This window comes from Anguilla rostrata, chromosome 4 (genome assembly GCF_018555375.3).
Source record: "Anguilla rostrata isolate EN2019 chromosome 4, ASM1855537v3, whole genome shotgun sequence".
Lineage (NCBI taxonomy): Eukaryota > Metazoa > Chordata > Actinopteri > Anguilliformes > Anguillidae > Anguilla > Anguilla rostrata.
The window spans coordinates 6583-28668 of record NC_057936.1 but is presented as its reverse complement, the minus strand read 5'-3'; the positions used below and the strand labels follow the sequence as shown (position 1 = coordinate 28668).

Genomic DNA, 22086 nt, shown 5'->3' with positions numbered 1-22086 from the left:
GTCAGCAACATATCTATAAAAGGGATGAACTGGGTCTCAGGTATGGCAATGAGACAAGCACTACATAAAATATTCACCTGCATACCTGTCTGCTCTAAATCACAAGCACACCTGTCTGGACAAGTTGCCTCTTGGGCTTTAACAGACTTTTTCCAAACCTGAACATCTACAATGAGCTGATGCATGTGTTGTCTGACATACTGAACTTTATTTGGTCTTGTTGGTCATTCAACACTTTGTAACATGTATTCCAAAGGCATGGCAATGCAAGGCATTATGTGGACAGTGATATAGTGCACTGAGTTTATATCTTAGTGTGGTAGGTGAACTAAACACCCATTGGACAGTGATGTAGTGCGCTGAGTTTATATCTTAGTGTGGTAGGTGAAATAAACACTCATTGAACTATTGGTGTTTGTTTGCCTGTCAGTTTCAAATAATCACAAAGCAATTGCAGATCACAGATGGGTTTATTTCATAAATTGCACAAAGACTGACTTTTTCCACACAAGAATAATAAAGCCATGCTGTGGTATCTCCACCAAAATACAGCTGTCTCCTGGTTCTTAATGGTTAAAACCATGGTGTCAGTCTGAAGTCATTAAACCATTGTACAATGAAACAAGACTCTTAGACACTTAGACAAGAGATATGTATCAATTAATTACCTTTGGTACTCAAGCATGTTTCAAATAAATGGACTGACAGGCAGTTTTTACATTAGCATCCCATTGTCTTTCCATTTGTAATTCAAGCACCAACAGTTAACCAGGCATGGGTAAAATGTGTATTTCAAATGTTTTGAAACTCAGAATTTACTTCTGTAAATCCCTGAAAATCTTCAACAAAATATTACAAAATAAAATGTGCAATCAATGCAATGAAGAGTTTTATTCAAATTAGTCAAAATAGATGTTTCTTTTAAAAGTGCCAGTAATGTTCAGGAATTGGACAGGTGTTACAGATGTGCTTCAGATGAGCACAGAATCAGAACACTGCAGTCAGAGACAGAGAGAAAGAACAGAACAAACCTCCCACCGTCTTCAACAGCAAGGCAAAATCCTTCAGCCACAAAGCCAACCAACCAACCAGCCAGGAAGCAAAGTCCAGCACCATGAGATTACCCACCACTCCAACTCCAGAGATCCCCAACACTAAGCAGATTCCAACTCCAACAGAGAGCCCCAACACTACGCAGATTCCAACTCCAACAGAGACCCAAACACTTTGGGGACTGAGGGGTCAAAATTTCCAACACTTTATGCCCTTGAATCAGACCCTGCCCACACCTAACATTAACCCTACGCCCTATCCACCATTAACCCTACCCTCTAACCCATCCTATGCCCTCTCCTTTTTTCTCCACCTCTTTCCCCCTCTTTCAGGGGGGTAGAAATTTTTATGAATCTCAGACTGTGGATCCTGGTTGGTGGAATCACAATGTGTGGTTTCTGGTTGGTAGAATCACAGTGTGTGGTTTCTGGTTGGTGGAATCACAGTGTGTGGTTTCTGGTTGGTGGAATCTCAGACTGTGGATTCTGGTTGGTGGAATCACAGAGTGCAGTTTCTGGTTGGTGGAATCTCAGACTGTGGATTCTGGTTGGTGGAATCACAGAGTGCAGTTTCTGGTTGGTGGAATCTCAGACTGTGGATTCTGGTTGGTGGAATCACAGAGTGCAGTTTCTGGTTGGTGGAATCTCAGACTGTGGATTCTGGTTGGTGGAATCATAGAGTGCAGTTTCTGGTTGGTGGAATCTCAGACTGGATTTCGGTTGGTGAAAACACTTTTCACGTCTCTCTCTCTCTGCACTTGCCAGTTTGGCTGAGCTCAGAGGCTGAGCCTCAGCTGCACTGAGCTTTTCTCACTTCCTCCCTAATCCTTCACTTCCTGTCTTCTGCCTGGTGTCTGATGTCTGACCCTCCTCCTCAGGGATTCCAAAATCCTCTCAACTCCCCTCTCTCCCTGCCTCTTCAACCCCCCCATCCTCTTCTTCCCTCGATCCAGGTTTACCCTCAGAAACGTCCCTCGCTCTGCTACTCTTCATTCTTCTGGCTTTCCGAGTTCTCTGAGATCTCCAGTTGGACGCCCCCCTGATTAGCTCCACATTCCCACTCCCCTCCTCCTCTCCATACTGTCCCTCTTCCGCTGTCATCTGAACAACAGATCCCACCCCTTCTCTCTCACTCCTCTCTTTGAGAAAAATCTTTTGGAGTTTGATTGGTTTTGGGCCTTTCCAGATCTTCCCATAGCTTGATTCTCTACTGACCACACTTTTACTAGTGACCCCTTCCTCCTCTGCTCCAGTCATTAACTGGCAATCCTCCTTCTCCACTTCCACATTTTTACCCAGAAATAAAGCTTTATCCAGCCTGCTAACATCCACCAGCTCTCCTCCTCCTTCCTCGGCTGGCCCTTCCACACTTTCAATTTCTACCTCATCATGTCCTCTGATATCAGCCTCTTTTTCTTGCTTGTTCTTTTTTTTTTCCCTGGAAAAGACTTTAGACAGTTCACCCACTTTCAGAACTTTGAATAATTTTTGTTTGTCTATTCTGTGATGTTGTTCTGTATCAGTCGTCCTGCCAGCTCTCTCTGTCTGTGACTCCGCCTCTCTGCCTGCGACTCCGCCTCCCAGTCTGTGATTCCATCTCTCAGTCTGTGACTTCGCCTGTCTCTCATCTCTCATTTCTGCCTGGTTCACACCTCCTGCCTCTGCTAAGGCTAACCCCAATTCCTCCTCTCCAACACCTCTTCTATCCCAGGAAAACACCTTAGCCAGTCCACCAAAAAATGATTTCCTTTGTTCCGTTTGACTGTGTCCCTCCTCTGCAGTGCTACCCCCCTCTGCCTTTTCTTTACCCACAGAAAAGGATTTGGTAATTTGGTAAATTCCTTTTTCTTCCTTCTCTTCTTTTCTATCCTCCTCTTCCTGCCCCCCCTTTCCTTCCTGGGACACAGCCCTGGCTGATCTTCCTGGCAGTGGGAACTTCCAGTCTCTCCAGGAGTGCGCTGAGCATGTCCCCATGCCACCTAGTCCTCCAGCCAGCAGGGGGGGCTCACCTTCACAGCACGGGCACTTTTTCAGTTCAAAGGGGAATATGATGTCTTTGTCATTGCCACAGAACTCACATACAAATCCTTTTGCCTGGCACAACTGTGGAAGACATAAATGGGAAAAGGTTATTGTTGTGTAGCAAAGGTAATATAAGTTTATGCAGTCTAGGATAAGTTATGTAGCTTGGATAGGAAATGGTCTAGGTCTACCTGCTATAAAAGGTTATCCCAGAACAGGGCTGCCCAAACCTCTTCCTGGAGATCTATCTCCCCAACTCAAATCAAATCATAACAAATCACTTTCATTTGTACTGCGCCTTTTACAGAAAAGTGTCACAAAGACGCTTAGCAGAAAAGAGCAAGAACCAGGCCTGAGCCCCCAAATAGCACAAGGTAAATAACAACCAGATGGGAAGAAATCTCAGTAAGAACCTGGGTAGAGGGGGAGCCCATCCTCCACTGGCTGGTCTGGTGTAAAACAGTGGTAGAATGGATGTAACAGAAATATGATAAGGGATCTAGAAATTTTCAATTCACTTCACCCAGTTCAGGAAATTAAGTTGAACTACTCTGCTGACAGGAAGCAAGAAGCAGATTCTGTCCTCACCTCACAGGCAGCCACATGCATGGAACCCAAGCGCAACAAATCTCGTAGCTGGGGGACCAGTTCTCCATGGCGCACAGCTCCAAGATCATTGAGGGAAAAGAGGTGTAGGTCCTCTGTCAGGTGATCCGGAAGAGAGTCAAACTCATCTAACACCCTGCAGCAATATCAGAGGGTTAGTGTACATGAGAGAGAGAGTGCACATGAAAGAGGGACAGTTCATATGAATGAGGGACAGTGCACGTGAGAGAGTCAGGATAGAGGTCTTACTCTTTCGCCAGTCGGCATGTCTTCAACATGTTCTTCATGTGGAAAAGCTGTACCCTCACAAGCTGAAGCAGAAAAATAATTTTTGCACAAACCACTCAGTATTGTCCTACTGGCTGCCTCACAACACAGTCTTGCACAGTCTCACACACTGTCCCACAATACAGCCACACACACAGGCTCACAGCGCAGTCACACACACAGTCTCACACACAGGCTGGTCACCAGCAGTAAAGATCCTGAGTCCAGGGCATGGATAACACCATATCACCATTTTAATGCCTCTAAAAAGATGTCTAAACAAAGGCAAAGCAATAAATTCCCAGTGATTTAGCGAGCCTTTTCATTTACGAATTTCACTGAATTAGCAGACTGTCAGGTAAATGTAAACAGGATCTTCATAAGGCCAGCCAAAGGAGCAGACACACAGTACCCAAATACACCTGCCACACCTTGGCTACATACTGCATTTACTTTAACCCTTTCCATACCGCTAACATTCCTGCAGATAACGGTGCATTATTGATAAGCATAACTGCACAGGATGTTTAGGAGCCCCAGGCTGATGTGTCTCAGGGCACAGAAGGGTTAGGGTCTGAAGGAGAGCCTCACCCGCACCACCTCCAGCCGTTTGACTCTCTTGTACAGGCTGCTGTTGATGTCAGCGAGGTTGAAGAGGGGGTCTGCTGCGATCTTACTCAGCAGGTCCCGGGCAAAGTTACTGACAGGATACCTGGTGAAATCCCACTTCCTGAGGACCCGTCCAGGTACCACCACCTGGGCATTCTCATGGCAGCACTGACAGAAATACCTGCCCAGGTACTCACAATAGCGCAGTCTCTTTATGTAACCTTTACAGAGACACAGAGGGAATCAGGATGATTAAAAAAACATCCAAAGATGTATAGGTAGCACTCACCAACTTAGAAAAAACGGAACAGTTTGTGAGTGCTACCTATACATCTTTGGATGTTGTTTTTTTAAGTACATGTTTTTTTGTTTAGCACCACAGTAAGAGTTTTTTTGGGAAGGCGCGTCCAACTCCTCCATTGGAATCAGGATGATCTTTCATACACTCAAACACTTTCACTGAAATCTACACATTTGTCTCTCTTACCTGGGTCAGTAGGGGTCCCACAGCCAGCACACAAGTACTTCTGCCTGGCCACAATCACCTTCCGCCTGAGAAAGAGGGGGGGGGGGGGGTGAGCTTGGCCACAATCACCTTCCGCCAGAGAAGAGGGGGGGGGGGGGGGGGAGCTTGGCCACAATCACCTTCCGCCTGAGAAAAGGGGGGGGGGGGGGGGGGATGAGCTTGGCCACAATCACCTTCCAGAAAGAGAAAGGGGGGGGGGGAGCTGACAATCACCCCCAGGTTAAAAAAGAAAACATTGTGATAACAGAGGTGAGGTAATTTCATTTGGATTAGTGACAGTTGATCAGAGGGACGTATATGGTAAAGGAATGGTCAAATGGCGGACAAATTTACCCACGGGTTTAACAATTATGCTTATTGCCTAGAAGCAGAGGGGTTGGTTTGTAAGGAATTTACATTTTAGGTATTTAGTTTGCAACCTCCGATCCAGATCGGACTCCTGAGCAGTGCCCAAAGGAATAAAAGGTCCAGATCCATAAATAAGAGTGATTAAGGAGCAGGGCAGTGGCTGGACCATAACACCCTGATAACCAGTAATCCTCTCACTATAATTAACACGTGGAACAGAAGATAGAGAGGACTGGGGAGAATAGGGGAATATAGGGTAGATGGAGGGGGAATGTGGAATGTGGAAGAGAGGAATGGGATTCAGGATGGTGAAAGGGGGGCCAGCCCAAATCCAGTGGGCCCCAGGCTGACTCACTTGGGGGCGGGGTGGATGTTTAAGATGACCTCAGGTCGGGGCGGGGCCCACTCCTGATTCCCTCTCATGCGAATATGTAGTGTGCACACATCAGCACGCTCGCCATCGTCAGGGGTAACAGGCATGGAGTCTGAGATGGGCAGGAGCTGTGAAGGATGGGGGGACTGGTCAGACTGCCTAATCTGGGCACAGAGAGCGACCCCTACCATCTAGCACAGAGAGCGCCCCCTACCTACTGGCACAGAGAGCGCCCCCTACCATCTAGCACAGAGAGCGCCCCCTACCTACTGGTACAGAGAGCACCCCCTACCTACTGGCACACAGAGAGCGCCCCCTACCTACTGGCACAGAGAGTGACCCCCTACCTACTGGCACAGAGAGTGACCCCCTACCTACTGGCACAGAGAGTGACCCCCTACCTTCTGGTACAGAGAGTGACCCCTACCTTCTGGGGAGCATCATGCTCTGGAACCAGCCAGTCCAGATCAGGAGCAGCAGGCAGCTGCACCCCCTCAAACTGGCGCAGGAGCCCCATGGCCACAAACTGGGCAGAGTTGGACTGCAGGGAGGAAGAGCTGCAGGAGAGAAAACACCCCCACATCAGCACACTGCACAGCCAGCAGGTGGGATAGCTGGGGAAACCTGGGAACCCTCCGGAAGAGCACTGAGGCCTGTGGAGATTCACTGGCTTAAACGGCAGCAGGATATGATGGCAGAACTAGACTCACATGGACTCAGAGCTCAGGGAGGACCTGCTGCTCAAGCACGTCACGTGGTGTTTGATGTCTGCACCTGGAAGGCAAAGGCAGGTAACTAACACACAGATCTAGTACAGCATCAGGCAGGTAACTAACACACAGATCTAGTACAGCATCAGGCAGGTAAGTAACATGATGAGAGCTAGTACAGCATCAGGCAGGTAAGTAACATGATGAGAGCTAGTACAGCAACAGGCAGGTAATAGCAGAGCTAGTACATGATAGCAGGTAATAACGTCTAGTACAGCAACAGGCAGGTAAGTAACACCTGAGGTAGACGCATCAGGATACTACCACGAGTATCGATAGGCAGGTAAGTAACACCGAGAGTCGCACGGGCGTAGTACATGCTGAAAGCTAGTACGCACAGGTAAGTAACATGATGTAGTAGCATCAGGGTAATACACGCGGAGCTATACAGAAGCAGGTAAATAACCGTGACTGTACAGCAACAGCAGGCATACGCTGAGACTAGACAGCATCAGGCAAGTAAGTAACACGCTGAGAGGTAGTACAGGATCAGGCAGGTAAGTAACACACCGAGAGCTAGTACAGCAACAGGCAGGTAAGTAACATGCTGAAAGCTAGTACAGCAACAGGTAAGTAACATGCTGAGAGCTAGCATAGCATTAGGTACAGATCTTTTGAAATGCAACAAAGATCCCATAGTTTGCCTGTGGCCAGGGCCCCACCCCACTGCACTCTGACAGGCAGAAAGCCAACCAAGACATTAGACACACAGACCACAATGGCACTAGTTACGCCGGGATCAGACTACACAATATTTTTGCCTTTCACGATGGTCACCATGTCAAATTAGGCAGTCATAATGCCATAAATGCTTGCCGTGTCTTGGTCGGAAGACTGGCAACAATACAAGTATGACCCCGACCAATCATCGTATGCTGTCTTTCACGACCTTCCACAAGTTCACAGGTCGTCGGTGAGGGTCAAGAAATGTCAATCATGGCTACAGAATAATAATAATAATAATAATGACTTTGTACATTTTTTTAAAACAAAGTTTACAGAGAATAGCAAAAAAAATAGCTAGGGAATAGCAGAAGTGCTATGTGTGATGCTGGCAGTCTCGTATTCGGAAAACAAAAAGAAAAGAAATAAAAATATATTGTGGACCCGTTCGCCAACATTTTTCTTTTAAATGGGTCGTGGTACTCCCACGACGTAACGTCAGAAAGGCAGGGGCATTGCCACTGCTCAATGGACCTTTCGTCTCTTTCGGAGGTCCACCTGACAGCAGCAGCATCCCTCTTTCTCTTCGTCATGTTTATTATGTGCACCAGAGAGCACTCTGTCATCCTATTGGCCAATGTCAAGGAACACGTCGTAGGAGTTGTCCAACTAGGCAGGAAAACACAAACAATTCTGACATACTAGACTTTTCGTCAGGGTGTCCCAGATGCCACATCACTGTTCTTCGATTACGTCACACTACAAGGGGTAAAGACGCCGGTTCGTCGTTCCCGACGTTCATATTCGGGCCCGACGCTGTAAATTTGTCGGCGACGACAAAATCGGGCTAAAATCGGGCAGTCTGATCCCAGCATTAGATAATGCACAGTGGGGTGGCCTCTCAGGCATGCATGGACAGACACTCACACACATGCACCCTAGCCAACAACAGAGCTCTGCCCTACAGTCTGCCATGTCTTCACACTCCATACAATCTGCACCAGCTGTATGCAAAGACAAGATGCCACCCCATCATCAAATGCAACAGTTTTCAGATTATAACTCCTTCATTTTCACACATTTGTACTGAACTCCCAAAATGAGTGCATGCAGTGTCCAATCACGATGATGGGTGGGAGTCAAGGGTCGTACTGCAAGGTTATTCTAACCACGCCCCTTCCAGTTCTCTCTCTCTACCTGGCAGCTCACACTGCTCCGCCTCCTCAGCTGAACCCAGGTGCAACAGGTGCAAGGACTCCTGGGAGCTCGGCCTAGAACCCCCACTGTCTGTGGAAGGGAAGGCTGCAAGAAGGGAAGCTAAAATTCAAGCAAAACACAGACAATCCCATCAAAAAAGCTGCAGGGAGGCGTGGCAGCAAACAGAGGAGTGAGGAGAGAGGAGGAGAGAACAGTAGTGCGGCGAGAAGGAGGAGAGAACAGAGGAGTGAGGAGGAGATAACAGGAGAGAACAGAGCAGTGAGGAGAGGAGGAGTGAGGAGCAGCAAGGAGCAGTGAGGAGGGAGGAGCAGTGGGGAGAGGGCAGAGCAGTGAGGAGAGAGGGAGGAGCACGGGACATGGTAGAGGGAGGAGCAGTGGAAGAGCAGGGGGAAGGAGAGCAGGAGCAGTGGGAGAGGGGAGGAGGCAGGGGAGAGGGAGGAGCAGCGAGGAGCAGGTGTGGGGAGAGCAGGAGGAGCAGTGAGGAGAGCGGGAGGAGCAGCGAGGAGCAGTGGGGAGAGCGGGAGGAGCAGGAGGATGCGGGGAGCAGTGAGGAGAGGGAGGAGAGTGGGAGAGAGGGAGAGCAGCGAGGAGCAGGAGGAGAGGGAGGAGCAGGTGAGGAGAGGAGAGAGGAGGAGAGTGAGAGAGCAGGGGAGAGAGGGAGGAGCAGTGAGGAGAGGAGCAGCGAGGAGAGAGGGAGGAGCAGGAGGAGAGAGGGAGGAGCAGTGAGGAGAGAGTGAGGAGCAGTGAGGAGGGAGAAGCAGTGGGGAGAGAGAGTGGAGCAGCGAGGAGAGGGAGGAGCAGCGAGGAGCAGTGAGGAGAGAGGGAGGAGCAGCGAGGAGCAGTGGGGAGAGCGGGAGGAGCAGCGGGGAGAGCGGGAGGAGCAGCGAGGAGCAGTGGGGAGAGCAGGAGGAGCTGTGAGGTGCGAGGAGCAGTGAGGAGGGAGGAGCAGTGGGGAGAGAGGAGGAGAGAGGAGGAGCAGTGAGGAGCAGTGGGGAGAGAGGGAGGAGCAGTGAGGAGAGGAGAGAAGGGGTACGTGAGGAGAGAGATCTAACAGTAGTCAGTCTCGATCTATGGAGCTCAATGCGCCTCAGTGAGACGACAAAGGGGAAAGGGCAGAGGAGAGAGCGCCAGAAACGACGCAGGACAGTAGGAGGGCATGAGGAGAGTAGGACAGCAGACAGTAGAGAGAGAGAGCAGCGATGGACAGTGAGGAGAGAGGAGTGCAGGAGAGCGGAGGCAGCGAAACAGTAGGAGAGAGCGAGAGCAGTGAGGAGAGAGAGCAGTGAGGAGAGAGCGAGAGCAGGAGGAGAGAGACAGGAGAGAGGAGGAGCAGCAAGAGCAGTGAGAGAAGAGCAGTGAGGAGAGGAGGAAGTGAGGAGCAGCGAGGAGCGTGAGGAGGAGGAGCACTGGGGAGAGGGAGAAGCAGCGAGGAGCAGTGAGGAGAGCGGATCAGTGAGGAGCAGTGAGAGAGAGGAGAAGCAGTAGGAGCGCGAGGAGAGGAGGCAGTGAGAGGAGGGAGAGCAGGAGAGAAGCGAGGAGAGGGAGGAGCAGCGAGGAGCAGCAAGGAGAGAGGGAGGAGCAGTGAGGAGAGAGGGAGGAGCAGCAAGGAGCAGTGAGGAGAGAGGAGCAGTGAGGAGAGTGAGGAGCAGCGAGGAGCAGTGAGGAGGGAGGAGCACTGGGGAGAGGGAGAAGCAGCGAGGAGCAGTGAGGAGAGCGGATCAGTGAGGAGCAGTGAGGAGAGAGGGAGAAGCAGGTAGGAGCCGCGAGGAGAGAGGGAGGTGCAGTGAGGAGAGAGGGAGGAGCAGCGAGGAGAGAGGAGGAGCAGCGAGGAGAGAGGGAGGAGCAGCAAGGAGCAGCGAGGAGAGAGGGAGGAGCAGCAAGGAGCAGCAAGGAGAGAGGGAGGAGCAGCGAGGAGAGAGGGAGAAGCAGCGAGGAGCAGAGAGGAGAGAGGGAGCAGCAGCGAGGAGCAGTGAGGAGAGAGGGAGGAGCAGTGGGGAGAGCGGGAGGAGCAGCAAGGAGCAGTGAGGAGAGAGAGGAGGAGCAGAGCGGAGCAGTGAGGAGAGAGAGGAGAAGCGGAGCGGAGCAGTGAGGAGAGAGAGGAGGAGCGGAGCAGTGAGGAGAGCGGGAGTTCAGAAGGCATGTGGGGGACGAGTGATGTGCTCACCGTGGTGCATCTGTGTGTGGGGCTGCAGCTGCTGGATCCCGCAGTCACTGTCCTCATCTTCTGCATCTTCCTCATCTCTCTCATCTTCCTCACCTTCATCCAGGCTGCATTTCAGCAGCTCAATGGCGGCGATCAGCGATTCAGAGATGCTGAAGTGGGCATTCTCCTGATTTAGGATCACAGCACGGTCACACAACACAGTCTCACAGCGCACTCACACAGCGCAGTCACACGCACTCACACAGCGCAGTCACACACACTGTCTCACAGTGCAGTTACACTGTGTAACTCAGTAACCCGGTCCTACACATTGACAGCAAGGCAGTAAGGGTCCATGTAGGACTTGGGTGCCCCAGAAGTAGGACCTGGATGCTGTGGCCTGAACTCTTCTAGGCCTTTGTGCTGTGGCCACACCCTCACACCACCCCAGGTTCCGTCCCTCACCTTCTCTAGGTCTGCACAGCTGCCAAAGTCCAGCTCTGACAGGTAGCTGAGGAGGCTCTGTCCTTCCAGCGGCCTACAGAACATGGCATCCGACATGCTGCTGCTCAGCGAGCCTTCTATACACACTCACACAGACACACACACACACGCACACACACAAACACAGAACAGACACAAGCATGCGCGCACACACACAGACACACACACACACACACACACGCACACGCATGCACAGACAGACACACACACAAGCATGCGCACACACACACACGCACACGCACAAAGACGACACACACACAGACAAGCACACCAGTCATTACATTCTTTTATAACCTAAAATGTCACAAGTTCGATTCCCGGGTAGGACACTGTCATTGTACCCTTGAGCAAGGTACTTAACCTGCATTGCTTCAGTATCCAGCTGTGTAAATGGATGCAATGTCAATGCTATATAAAAATGTTGTGTAGATAAGCCTGAGTTCATCACTGCGCATTGAGACTCACCCGAGTTCACCACTGTTCACCGAGACTCACCTGAGGTCATCACTGCGCACCGAGACTCACCTGAGGTCATCACTGCGCACCGAGACTCACCTGAGGTCATCACTGCGCACCGAGACTCACCTGAGTTCACTGTTCACCGAGACTCACCTGAGTTCACTGCGCACTGAGACTCACCTGAGGTCATCACTGCGCACTGAGACTCACCTGAGGTCATGGACAGCAAGCTGGTACTGATATCGCTGTTCTGGGAAAAGGGTCCATAGTGTTGTTTCACACTACACACCTCTGCAGCTGCTTCTAAGAAAAACACGCAAGATTAACTACCATTGAGTACATAAAAAAGCTTAGAGGAAATGTTACTTGAAAAAACGTTCCCAACATGAAGCCTAGGTTATTTGAAAACATCGATAAGTGCAAAATACACTTAAAAATAATTAAATTAAATTAAAGGTCAATTACTCCTACAAATATACTGTGTATTTATGCAGTAGTGAATGGGTGTAATAATGTGTATGTGTTATAATTCATTTACGTATTTCATAAATATTAACAGGACCACTGAACTGCAGAATGAGTACAAATGTTTATAAGCCCACTGTCATATAAAATTAACTATCATGCACAGGGGATCCTGCACAGAGAAATCATGCAGTTACAAATAGAGGGAGTGAATGAAGCACCAGAGCTGCAGTTCCAACCTGCCACAGAATCCTGCATTGTAACGGTGATGCTCCTGTGTGCCAACCCGCCCAGCAGCCAGAAGGCGGCAGAGAGCTCATTCAGGAGTGAAGGGTTATTAGTGCAAGAGCCGGGCTAGAGCCACACAGAGGAAACAAAGACACACCCTTCACCAACAGAAAGACACAAGCTCTTCAACAAACAGGAAACCATGCAGACAGGATATTCCCTTTACCATATCACCATTTTCAAACACACACATGCACACACGCACACAGACAACCTAACACACACACAGCACAGCTCACCGTTGCTGTGCTTCTGTGTGCCTGTGTCAGACACAGAGCGGGTGTGACCCCTGTGGCTCTGTCCAGACCCGCTTTGGCCTTCAGAGTAGGAGGCGCTACGTGGGCGGGGCGGGGCTGTGAGGCTCTGTGGGGGCGGGGCTTTGTGCTGTCTGCGGGCCGTGTTGCGAGGGGACTTCTGCCCCCGGTGGCCCAGGTTGCTGATGGACAGGTACTTGAGCCCGTCATTCAGATCACGGTCAGCAGGGTCCCCTGGGTCCCCGGTGTCCTCCACAGGGGATATGGGCTCAGTCAGCCAGATCTGGGGTACGGCTGATTTTCCAGGGGTCTCCTGCTCCCCACCCCCAAACTCCCAGGGAGCCCCATTTGTCCCACCTGAGAGAGAGCTGTCTGTGCACAGGTAAGAGAACATGGTCAGTGCACAGGTAAGACAACACAGTCAGTCACTGCACAGATGAGAACACAGTCAGTCACTGAACAGGTAAGAGAATACAAACAGTCACTGCACAGGTAAGAGAACACATTCTCTGTGAACATAACTCACTCACTCACACAAATGCACACACACACAGGCTCACAAACACACACAGAAGCACACACAACACAGAGAGATGAGTGTAAGGTTGGAAGGGAAACTTCATACCCAACACAAAGAGAGATGAGTGAGGCTGGGAGGGTAACTTCATTCCAAACAGAGAGATGGGTGTGAGGCTGGGAGGGTAACTTCATACCCAACACACACAGAGAGATGAGTGAGGCTGGGAGAGTAACTTCATACCTGACCCACAGAGAGATAAGTGAGGCTGGGAGAGTAACTTCATACCTGACACACACAGAGATGAGGCAGAAGATAGCTGGGGGGCCCCGGGAAACAGACACAGGCTCTTCAACAGGCCCAACGCTGCCCCCCTCAGGTGAGACAGCTGCAAGAGACAGGGAGCACATCCCCCCTCAGCACTTTAACAGCGAGCACATGCTCACCTATAATGATAAACTGGCTATTTACCGTGCTCTAGATAAATACTACACACAGGCATGTTTACAATACTGAACAGACTACTCACAGGCAAATTAATTTTTTATAATAAGTCTCAAACTTTGGTGCACACAGCCAAGCACAGGCTCAGTCTGGCTGAAACACTAACACTACTACACACAGGCATGTTCAGCCTCAGTCTGGCTGGAACACTAACACTGCTGTACACAGGCATGTTTAGGCTCAGTCTGGCCGGGAGCAAGCTCCCACAGAAATCAACACTTTTCCAAATTCATTGAACAACCTAATTTGAAAAATTTTCAGGAACAAGTAAATACAAATTATTGTGGATAAGGACACTGCTGTAGAAGGCTGGATGGATCCGCTAAGCAAGATTTGAAACTGCGAAACAGAGGAGGATAGAGCAAGATGGTGAGAGGGAGAGGGGGGTAGAGAAAGATGGCGAGAGGGAGAGGGGGGTAGAGAAAGATGGTGAGAGGGAGAGGGGGGTAGAGAAAGATGGCGAGAGGGAGAGAGAAAAGGAGAGAAAGAGAGGGAGGTGACAGCTGCAGAGTATGGTGTCGACCCTAAGCGTGTCCACGAGGGCCAGCAGCCCAGGATCCTTCTGTTCCACGGCCTCCAGGCACTGCAGCATGAGAGAGACATGCAGTTCACTGAGCACAAAGGCCTCGTCTGAGAGAGGGAGAGGGAGAGGGAGAGAGAGAGAGAGAGAGGGAGGGGGAGGGGGAGGGGGAGAGAGACAGGTTAGGGTTAGGGGGACACTCCAGACACTGCAGCATGAGACATGCAGCTCACTGAGCACAAATGCCTCGTCTGAGAGAGGGAGAGAGAAAAGGAGAGGGGGAGATGGGTAGAGGGAGAGAGGGGGAAAGACAGGGAGAGGGGGAGAGACAGAGAGAGGGGAGAAAGAGAGGGAGAGCAGAGATGGAGAGAGGAGTAGAGAGGGTGAGGGAGAGAAAGAGAGGGGGAGAAAGCACAATTTTTTTGCCGCCACAATAAAGAGCCCAAAGAAATATTTAATCTTCAGAAAGCCGATGTGAACAGCCAGAGAGACACACAGCACCACTTACAACACAGTGCGTGCTGAACATGGGAAAGGGTGCCTAATCCAGCATGTGTACACAGAATCAACAAGCTGCTGAATACATATGACACACAGATACACACTGAGCAGTCCTGGCAAGGCAGTGCTTAGTGTGACTGCACAGGCCTTACCGCTGTAGTACTAGCGTGTGTGTGTGTGTGTGTGTGTGTGTGTGAGACTGCGCAGGCCTTACTGCTGTAGTACTAGCATGTGTGTGTGACTGCGCAGGCCTTACCGCTGTAGTACTAGCGTGTGTGTGTGTGTGTGTATGTGCGTGTGTATGACTGCGCAGGCCTTACCGCTGTAGTACTAGCGTGTGTGTGTGACTGCGCAGGCCTTACCGCTGTAGTACTAGTGTGTGTGTGTGACTGCGCAGGCCTTACCGCTGTAGAACTTGCGCGCGTGTGTGTGTGTGACTGCGCAGGCCTTACCGCTGTAGTACTAGCGTGTGTGTGTGTGTGTGTGTGTGTGACTGCGCAGGCCTTACCGCTGTAGTACTTGCGTGTGTGGGACTGATGGCACAGCAGAGGTCGTAGCTGCGCAGACAGACAGTGCTCCTGCAGGCTGTGCAGAAGCCAACGCTGAGCCTTGTATGCCTCCCCAGAGCTCTGGACCCCAGAGGCCAGCACTGGCTCCAACTGGCTGAACTGCAGACAGAGAAGAGAGCTCTTACTCTCTCCTGTTGATAAAATAAGACTCATGCATACAAGCCAAGGTTAGGGTTTGCCCATCTGTACCTGTATGCCTTCCATTCTGAAATAGTTCGAGGAGGAGCGTGTGTTTCTGGATACACTGGCTTCTCCAGCTTTCTTTAGTCTTACTAACTGCCCAAGTGCTGCAGCTCTGAGCCACATCAGTTCTGCATCCAGCAGCTTGGACTGGATGAGCATGGAGAGCTTGGTCAGTGCAGGAAGCCCTGCTAGCCTCACACACAGCAGGACTACTGCTAGTATCAAAGCCCCTTAAATGTGTTTGAACAGATGCAGAGAATAATCACAGATCTTAGAGACTTTCACGTCCTTCAAACGACCTGGATCATATGATGTGTAGTCCAATCGTGCTGGACAGTGTTGTCGTTTATATCTTTTCCAAAGTAGCTGTAACTGAAGGAGGGGCAAACTGTCAGTCATAAAGAGGGGCGGGGCTATATCAAAGAACTCAGAAAGCTCCTTTCTGCTGAGCGTCAGAGAGACTAAAAGTGGCTGTTGTTCTGAACAGCAGTTCACGTGAAGGATGTGGAAGTATTAAGACTAACAGACACACTAAGGAAAGCTTAGAGTTGAAACATCACTGGGGTTCAGAGGAGATGGGGATGGAAAAGGCCGGTTACTGGTCTGGAGCTGTTGCCATGGTACCTGCTCAACATGAAAGGCCAGGTGGGGACTGATGTAGCGCACACACCAAACGAAGCGCCAGTAATCTTTCTGTTTGCAGCACACCTGTAACACAAAATGAGCACCATGCCATTAACCTGCTACCATATCCCCACAACTACTAACGGAGTCTCCAATGCCCATATCCTGACCTCACGCTAAACCTAGCCCTAAACACTGAACCTGCCCATGACCCCTAATCCCGACCTGCTCCTGCTTCAGGCCGTGGCTCAGGATGTTGTTCATGTCCTTGTGCAGCTGCTGCAGTCCGCCATAGTGGGACCACACGTTGGGGTTGTTTGTGGACAGCAGCCCCTCCACCGTTGTCTTGAGGCTGGACAGCAGCTTCCAGTGTTCCTGCCTGGGAGAAGCAGTCAATCAGAGAGAGGAGAGTAATGAACATATTACAGAATAGGGAGAGCTACAGACCAGACAGACGCTCCTGAATTGCTCAACTGTAGTAATAAAACAGTAAAGTGTACTCCATAATGGGTGGAGCTATAGTAAATCAAATCCTACTTTCTGGAAAATCTCAAAAGCGTGTTCAAAAAACACGATACTGGTAAAAAATCAGAGTGACTGATACATAGAAGGGGTGTTTAGAGGATTACCAGCAAAAATAGAGTATAATGATTCTTTCCAAAATACATTGCATTAAATCCAAAATGGTAGTTTAAAACAAAAACAGGTTGAGGATCATGTTGCAAAAATTTTATTTACTTTTCTTTAATTTCGTGGATCAGCTACTTCAAAAATAGCGAGTTCAACAATTTTATCAATACAGTGATTTTGATCCAAAAAAAAAAAAATCAGGATTACCTTGATCCCAGTAGAAGGGTGGATTTAGAGTGGATTACCAGAACAAAATATAGTATATATTTCATTCCAAAATACATTTTAATACAAAAAAATATGGTAGAGTTTGTAAATTAAAATACATTGTTGTAGGCTCAATGGTTGCAAAATTTTTATTTACTTTGTTCTTTCATATTTACAGTGGCCTCTAGCCTACCTCCCAGAACAGTGCATTCAACCAACTAATGAGTTTATCAAAATACAAGCCTGTTTTGCTTTAATTTTTACAAACAAACCTTTTATGGCTTTTAAATCAAATACAAAAATGTTAGCACTTGCAAACTGATAGTCCTTGTGTCAAGAGCTGTCAAAGCTAAAAGATAGTTTTAGATGTAAAAAGAAAAGGCTGTTTACATTTGTAGGGCCATAAAAATGTACACTCAAAAAGTTACATATTGCACCTTTAAAGCCCCCCAAATATTATATATAATTTGAAGGTTAGAAAATCATAATCTCTCAGTAATGTCCCAGTGCTTTAAAGCATTGATAATCAGGATCTGGTAATCTTGAAGTCTGAATCTGGATCAGGGTGATCCTATCCTGAATTGGGGCGACATAGCTCAGGAGGTAAGACCGATTGTCTGGCAGTTGGAGGGTTGCCGGTTCAAACCCCGCCCTGGGCGTGTCAAAGTGTCCTTGAGCAAGACACCTAACCCCTAACTGCTCTGGCGAATGAGAGGCATCAATTGTAAAGCGCTTTGGATAAAAGCGCTATATAAATGCAGTCCATTTACCATTTGAATTGCTTTGAAATACCAGGACAAAATCTGGCTGAGTTGTCTGATCCTGGATCACAAAATACGGGATTTCAAAATCTGATCGGATCTGATTTAGATAAAAAGTTTTGAACTCCTGGGCCCTGGGGACAGCAAGACAGACACCACACTACAAAAACTAAATTTGGTAATGGAGGGGAGACACAGCCACATGTCCACTGAAGCGCTGAACCCTGAAGTCCCGTGCCCTTGAATGTCACCTCTCTATAGAACTAACGACTTTTCGATCCAGGCCTCCCAAAAACAAAAAAATGAATAATAAAAATAAAAACCACGAACAGACACGTTCTGTTACTGAGTCTGTGATTTCCTCTTTTTTGTTCAAGTCGGCAGTGAGTTGGGAAACTTTGTTTGGTAAATGTACCTGAGACACGCACAACACAAACATTCCGTATCAGACAATGAGAGCAATTACACCAAATAGAAGTTTCAATACTGCGTGAACAAATAATTGGCTTTTCGTAGACTGAAAAAGTAAAAACAATCGCGTGCTGTTTGTATACAAAACGGGAAACTATACGAACGCATTAACTCGCCTAACCGGCAAGTCGGGCCATCACAACCCAAAACAAGCAAAGACGTAACGTCGTAGCTCTAGCTACAAGCTACAATGATAGGTTTTTATTAATATTAACCTAACCCTCTTATTTTTAAATGCATTATGCTGTACTCTTATGATTCAATAATATCCTAGAGTATAAATATGGCAAAGCACATTTAAATGTATTCATTTTGTTAGCCAAGTTGTAAGACTGTTAATGGTTAACTTGGACATACTCTCCTCTTTTAGCTCTCAGGCTGCTCATAATCGAGATAGATAACCAGAATCACTGCGGACCACGAGTAATTTGGGGAAAACCAGCAACAATGCAACCATGCTGTCGGTTTTATGCAAACACCGCTAAATTTAGCATTTGGCCACTTAGCACACAGTAACAACACAAGTTTGAATCTGCAGATATCCGCACTGTTATGTCTGAAACTAAGTAGTTCTTAGCTAGCTAGTCAAACTGTGACACTTCATATGCGCACGCTTCCTAGCTAATGCCTGTAACATCGAGTCGAAAAACTAGGCTACTACGGCACGAACACAGGTTCCACTCGACTCACCTGCGCACACTGTCCTCTGCCTCTATAATCTCCATGATCAATGTAGCAGCAGGGAACTCCAGATCACCTTCCCCTGTTGGTTCTTTAACAGGGATTATATGAACGGAACAAAGCTGACTTTGTATTCCACTTTGGTCACGCCACGATTATAGGCTCCAACTATGCGGTGAGGTTCAGGTTCTCTAACATCTCGGCTCCTGTCAGTGTCAAGACTGGACAGAGTAGCAGACTTCCTGTAGTATACTGTGGATAGGCAAGTACAGGCTAAGATATTAAGAGAAGATTTGCCATTCCATAGTGCAAACAACCTTTAAAATGACTGGGCGAGATAAGGCAAACTTTAACGTCCTACTTTATTTGGCTCTAAAGCATTTGATCTTTATTCCCCCATGTTCTAGAAAGTACCGAGTACAAATAATCACAGCTGCATTACGGTGTAGTTCATGGAGCTGATGATTAGCAATCAACACAAACAAACACTATAGCCTATCTTTAAAAGAGTAATAAATATTTTCTTTTAACAATATGTTTGTGCTGTCCCTTCTGTGTTCGTCCGACACCCATTGTGTACTTTAAGTGCATAATCTATTCATTGTTAAGGAATAGACTAATGCGCTCTGTGAAGTTATTTACCATCATTTTATACGCCAGAACAGGCAAGCAACATAAGCATCGCTCCTCACACTGAATCACTTCTACGACTGAGCAAGAACACGACAATAATAGACTTGCCACTAAAAATAAATAAAGGGCGAAACGCCAAAGAGTAGTTTTTTTTTTTTTTTTTGCACTTACTGTGCTTCGAGCGCCCCCTCTTTTCCCCACGGCGCACAGGCAGGACTGCCACCGTGGGCTATGCATGGCAAATTGTGGTCACTCACGGACGTTCAGTCGGACGCATTCGCAGGTGGTGCCAGCTAAAACGTGTCTGCGAAAGCGAGTTGCGCCGTGGGTCTGGGCGGTTCCGTGCTTGTTAATCTTACCATTTGAAGACAATGATTTGAACAAAGTTTGAATGATGACAAAGTGCCAAATTACAAAAAGTGCCTTATGCAAGACATTTAAATGAATATGAAACTGCTGGTGAATACATACAGAAAGCATATTCCTCCAGAAGGGATGTTTATACTTGGTTGTCAAGTTCATTTTACAACACATCCAAGTACTTGTATATCTGAAATTTAAAATAAATTCTGATTGTAAAATAAATACTGTACATACATACACACATGTAGAATATTTAATCATCCCCATAGGGACATTTCCCTAGCAGCCTGTAACATTCATATTTACAAACATTTATACCAAGTAACATACAATCATTAATACTACAGAAAAGCCAGGCAGAAAAATACAGATCAAATTAGACATATTGAGGCCTATTAAATACATATTGAATCTTACAAACCTATCCACAATTGTTGTACCCATCAATGTACTGTATGCTTGTAAGTTTTAGTTGTTTTAAACATGTGCACTTGTATATACAGGTATGTCCACCGTTTTCTTTTTTCTGATGTTTTTATTAGCGGATGTACCTAAATGTCCAATGGAGGATTCATGATGACATAATCAGGCAGGAAAAAGGAAGGAAAAAATGAAAAATCCTCCAAGTTTGGGGCTTTATTGTGAGGACGTGTGAAGTATTTTGTGAATTCTGTCTGCTAAAATGGGGTCAAAGGGTATAGAAATGAATGTTTTATAGGTTGAGAGTGTGGTCATTGTGGTGATTTCTGTGGAGAACCCTGCAAAGTACCAAATTCTTGGTGTTGTGTAGGTATGGGGCATGCCGCCCTGCCAAGGTGTAACTTGGCAGGGTGGCATACCTGCCATCCAAATTTTACAATTGCAAATGTACAAGAGCTTGTGCATTTCGTAAAATTAGCTTGAGAAGCATGTATGAACATATTCATTCTAGAGTGTGCATAAACTGTTTAAACATTCATTTTAATGATGTCTTCTTCAATGAGGTTAAGCATGAATCCTAATTTTAAAAATTAAATTAAAAAGAAACCCTAGGTCATGCTCAACCATAACCAACAACAAGAAAAGTAAACAGTACTGAGTTTTAGGAATTTTGTGATTAATAATGTGTTTTTATGGAAAATACATACAATACAAGGCTATATAGTCTTATGTCCAAAATGGGTCAAAAGTGGCACCTATTCAAAAATGCCTTTTTTTGTACTGATGGATGGGAAATCATGTTTATAATACAGCTGCGGTGAAATGAATGAATTGTGTTTTAAGAATTATATGATCAATAAATGTGTTTATGGAAAATGACAAAATACATTTTATAGCGCATTTCACAGCATTTGTCACAATATGCTTCACAGACAACCCTGGCCTAAACCCCCACAGGAGCAACAGTGGCCAGGATAAACTCCCTGTGGCAGATGGGAAGAAACCTCAGAAGGAACCAGGCTCAAGGGGCAAACTCATCCTCTTCTGGTCGGCTCAGGATGTTGATTGGTGACCAACATGGTCAGTCAGTCAATGTTTAGTGTTCATAATGCGGCTCAGATGATGGGTGGGTGGGGGGGGGGGGGGTCTCAAAATTCGGAGAAAGAGCCCCGCCGGCAGCATGGGGAATAAAGTAGAAATGGCAGTTAGGGAATTTGCAATAAAGCAGGCAGTGGGTAAGGTTACAGTGGTATGAATTGGGGAATTACAATTACAACAGGGGCTCTGCCAGGAATAGTCTGTGGCTGCATAGCTACTAGGACAGGGATGGAGAGCCCATGCTGCCATGAGGGGGAACAACCATACTCGCCTATTAAAGAGCCAGCCCATGTAACGTGGGGTCACAGCTGATTGACAGGTGACAGGAGGAAAGGATGCCACTCCACAATTCTCTATGACTACAGGCTTCTCCCACCCTGTCTCCAGACTATAACTGATAAGCCTGAGCATAAAGGTGCGTTTTCTAGATTTAAATATTGAGACTGTGTCCGACTCCCTTATAAATTTGGAAGCATGTTACACAGTAGTGGGACTCTGTAGGAGAAAGCTCACCTTTTAGGTTTTTAGAAATTCTTCGGACTACCAAGTAGCCTGCGTTTTGAGAATGGAGTGACCTTGTGAGCAGATTAGGTAGGAGCAGGTTAGTTATGTACACTTGTGTACGTCCATGCAGAGCTTCAAGGGTCAGGAGCAAAACCTTGAAATCTATCCTGCAATTAGCCAGGTAGCCAGAAGCGATGCTAGCACTGGAGTAATGTGCTCACACTTCTTAGTTCTGGTCAACATACGAGTAGCTGCATTCTGCACAAGCTGGAGACTCTTTAATGAGTTATTAGGGCAGCCAGATAGCAGGGAATTACAGTAATCTAGCCTAGA

The 22086-nt window shown here is 47.6% G+C and overlaps 1 protein-coding gene across 7 annotated transcripts; it reads right to left on the bottom strand.

Annotated features, from left to right (window-relative positions):
* Positions 1-451: 451 nt before the first annotated feature.
* On the bottom strand, positions 452-21496 carry LOC135252158 (run domain Beclin-1-interacting and cysteine-rich domain-containing protein-like). 7 transcript variants are annotated; one of them, XM_064329945.1, is made up of 20 exons: positions 19540-21496; positions 18745-18826; positions 16211-16364; positions 15986-16069; positions 15118-15277; positions 14112-14218; positions 13373-13472; positions 12553-12939; positions 11771-11863; positions 11063-11178; positions 10619-10784; positions 8434-8553; positions 6514-6577; positions 6231-6360; positions 5786-5931; positions 5044-5108; positions 4539-4777; positions 3930-3991; positions 3663-3816; positions 452-3155 (listed from the first exon to the last, which is right to left on the bottom strand). In XM_064329945.1, the coding sequence occupies exons 2-20, from the start codon at positions 18777-18779 to the stop codon at positions 1947-1949; spliced, it is 3591 nt and encodes a 1196-aa protein (XP_064186015.1). In that variant the 5' UTR covers positions 18780-18826; positions 19540-21496; the 3' UTR covers positions 452-1946. The 7 variants fall into 7 exon arrangements, with proteins under 7 accessions (XP_064186015.1, XP_064186016.1, XP_064186018.1 ...); XM_064329946.1 differs by lacking the exon at positions 19540-21496 and adding an exon at positions 19378-19502; XM_064329948.1 differs by lacking the exon at positions 19540-21496 and having other exon boundaries at positions 11771-11860; positions 18745-19327.
* Between the last annotated feature and the right edge of the window lie 590 nt (positions 21497-22086).

Bases quoted from the DNA above. Each gene is read 5' to 3' on its own strand.
- LOC135252158 (XM_064329945.1), bottom strand. From the start codon at position 18,779: ATGGAGATTATAGAGGCAGAGGACAGTGTGCGCAG. The intron at 15,278-15,985 runs GTACCATGGCAA...CTCTGTCTGCAG, and splicing joins TGGCCTTTCATGTTGAGCAG to TTCAGCCAGTTGGAGCCAGT. The intron at 11,179-11,770 runs GTGAGTCTCAGT...GAGTGTGTATAG, and splicing joins CTTGCTGTCCATGACCTCAG to AAGGCTCGCTGAGCAGCAGC.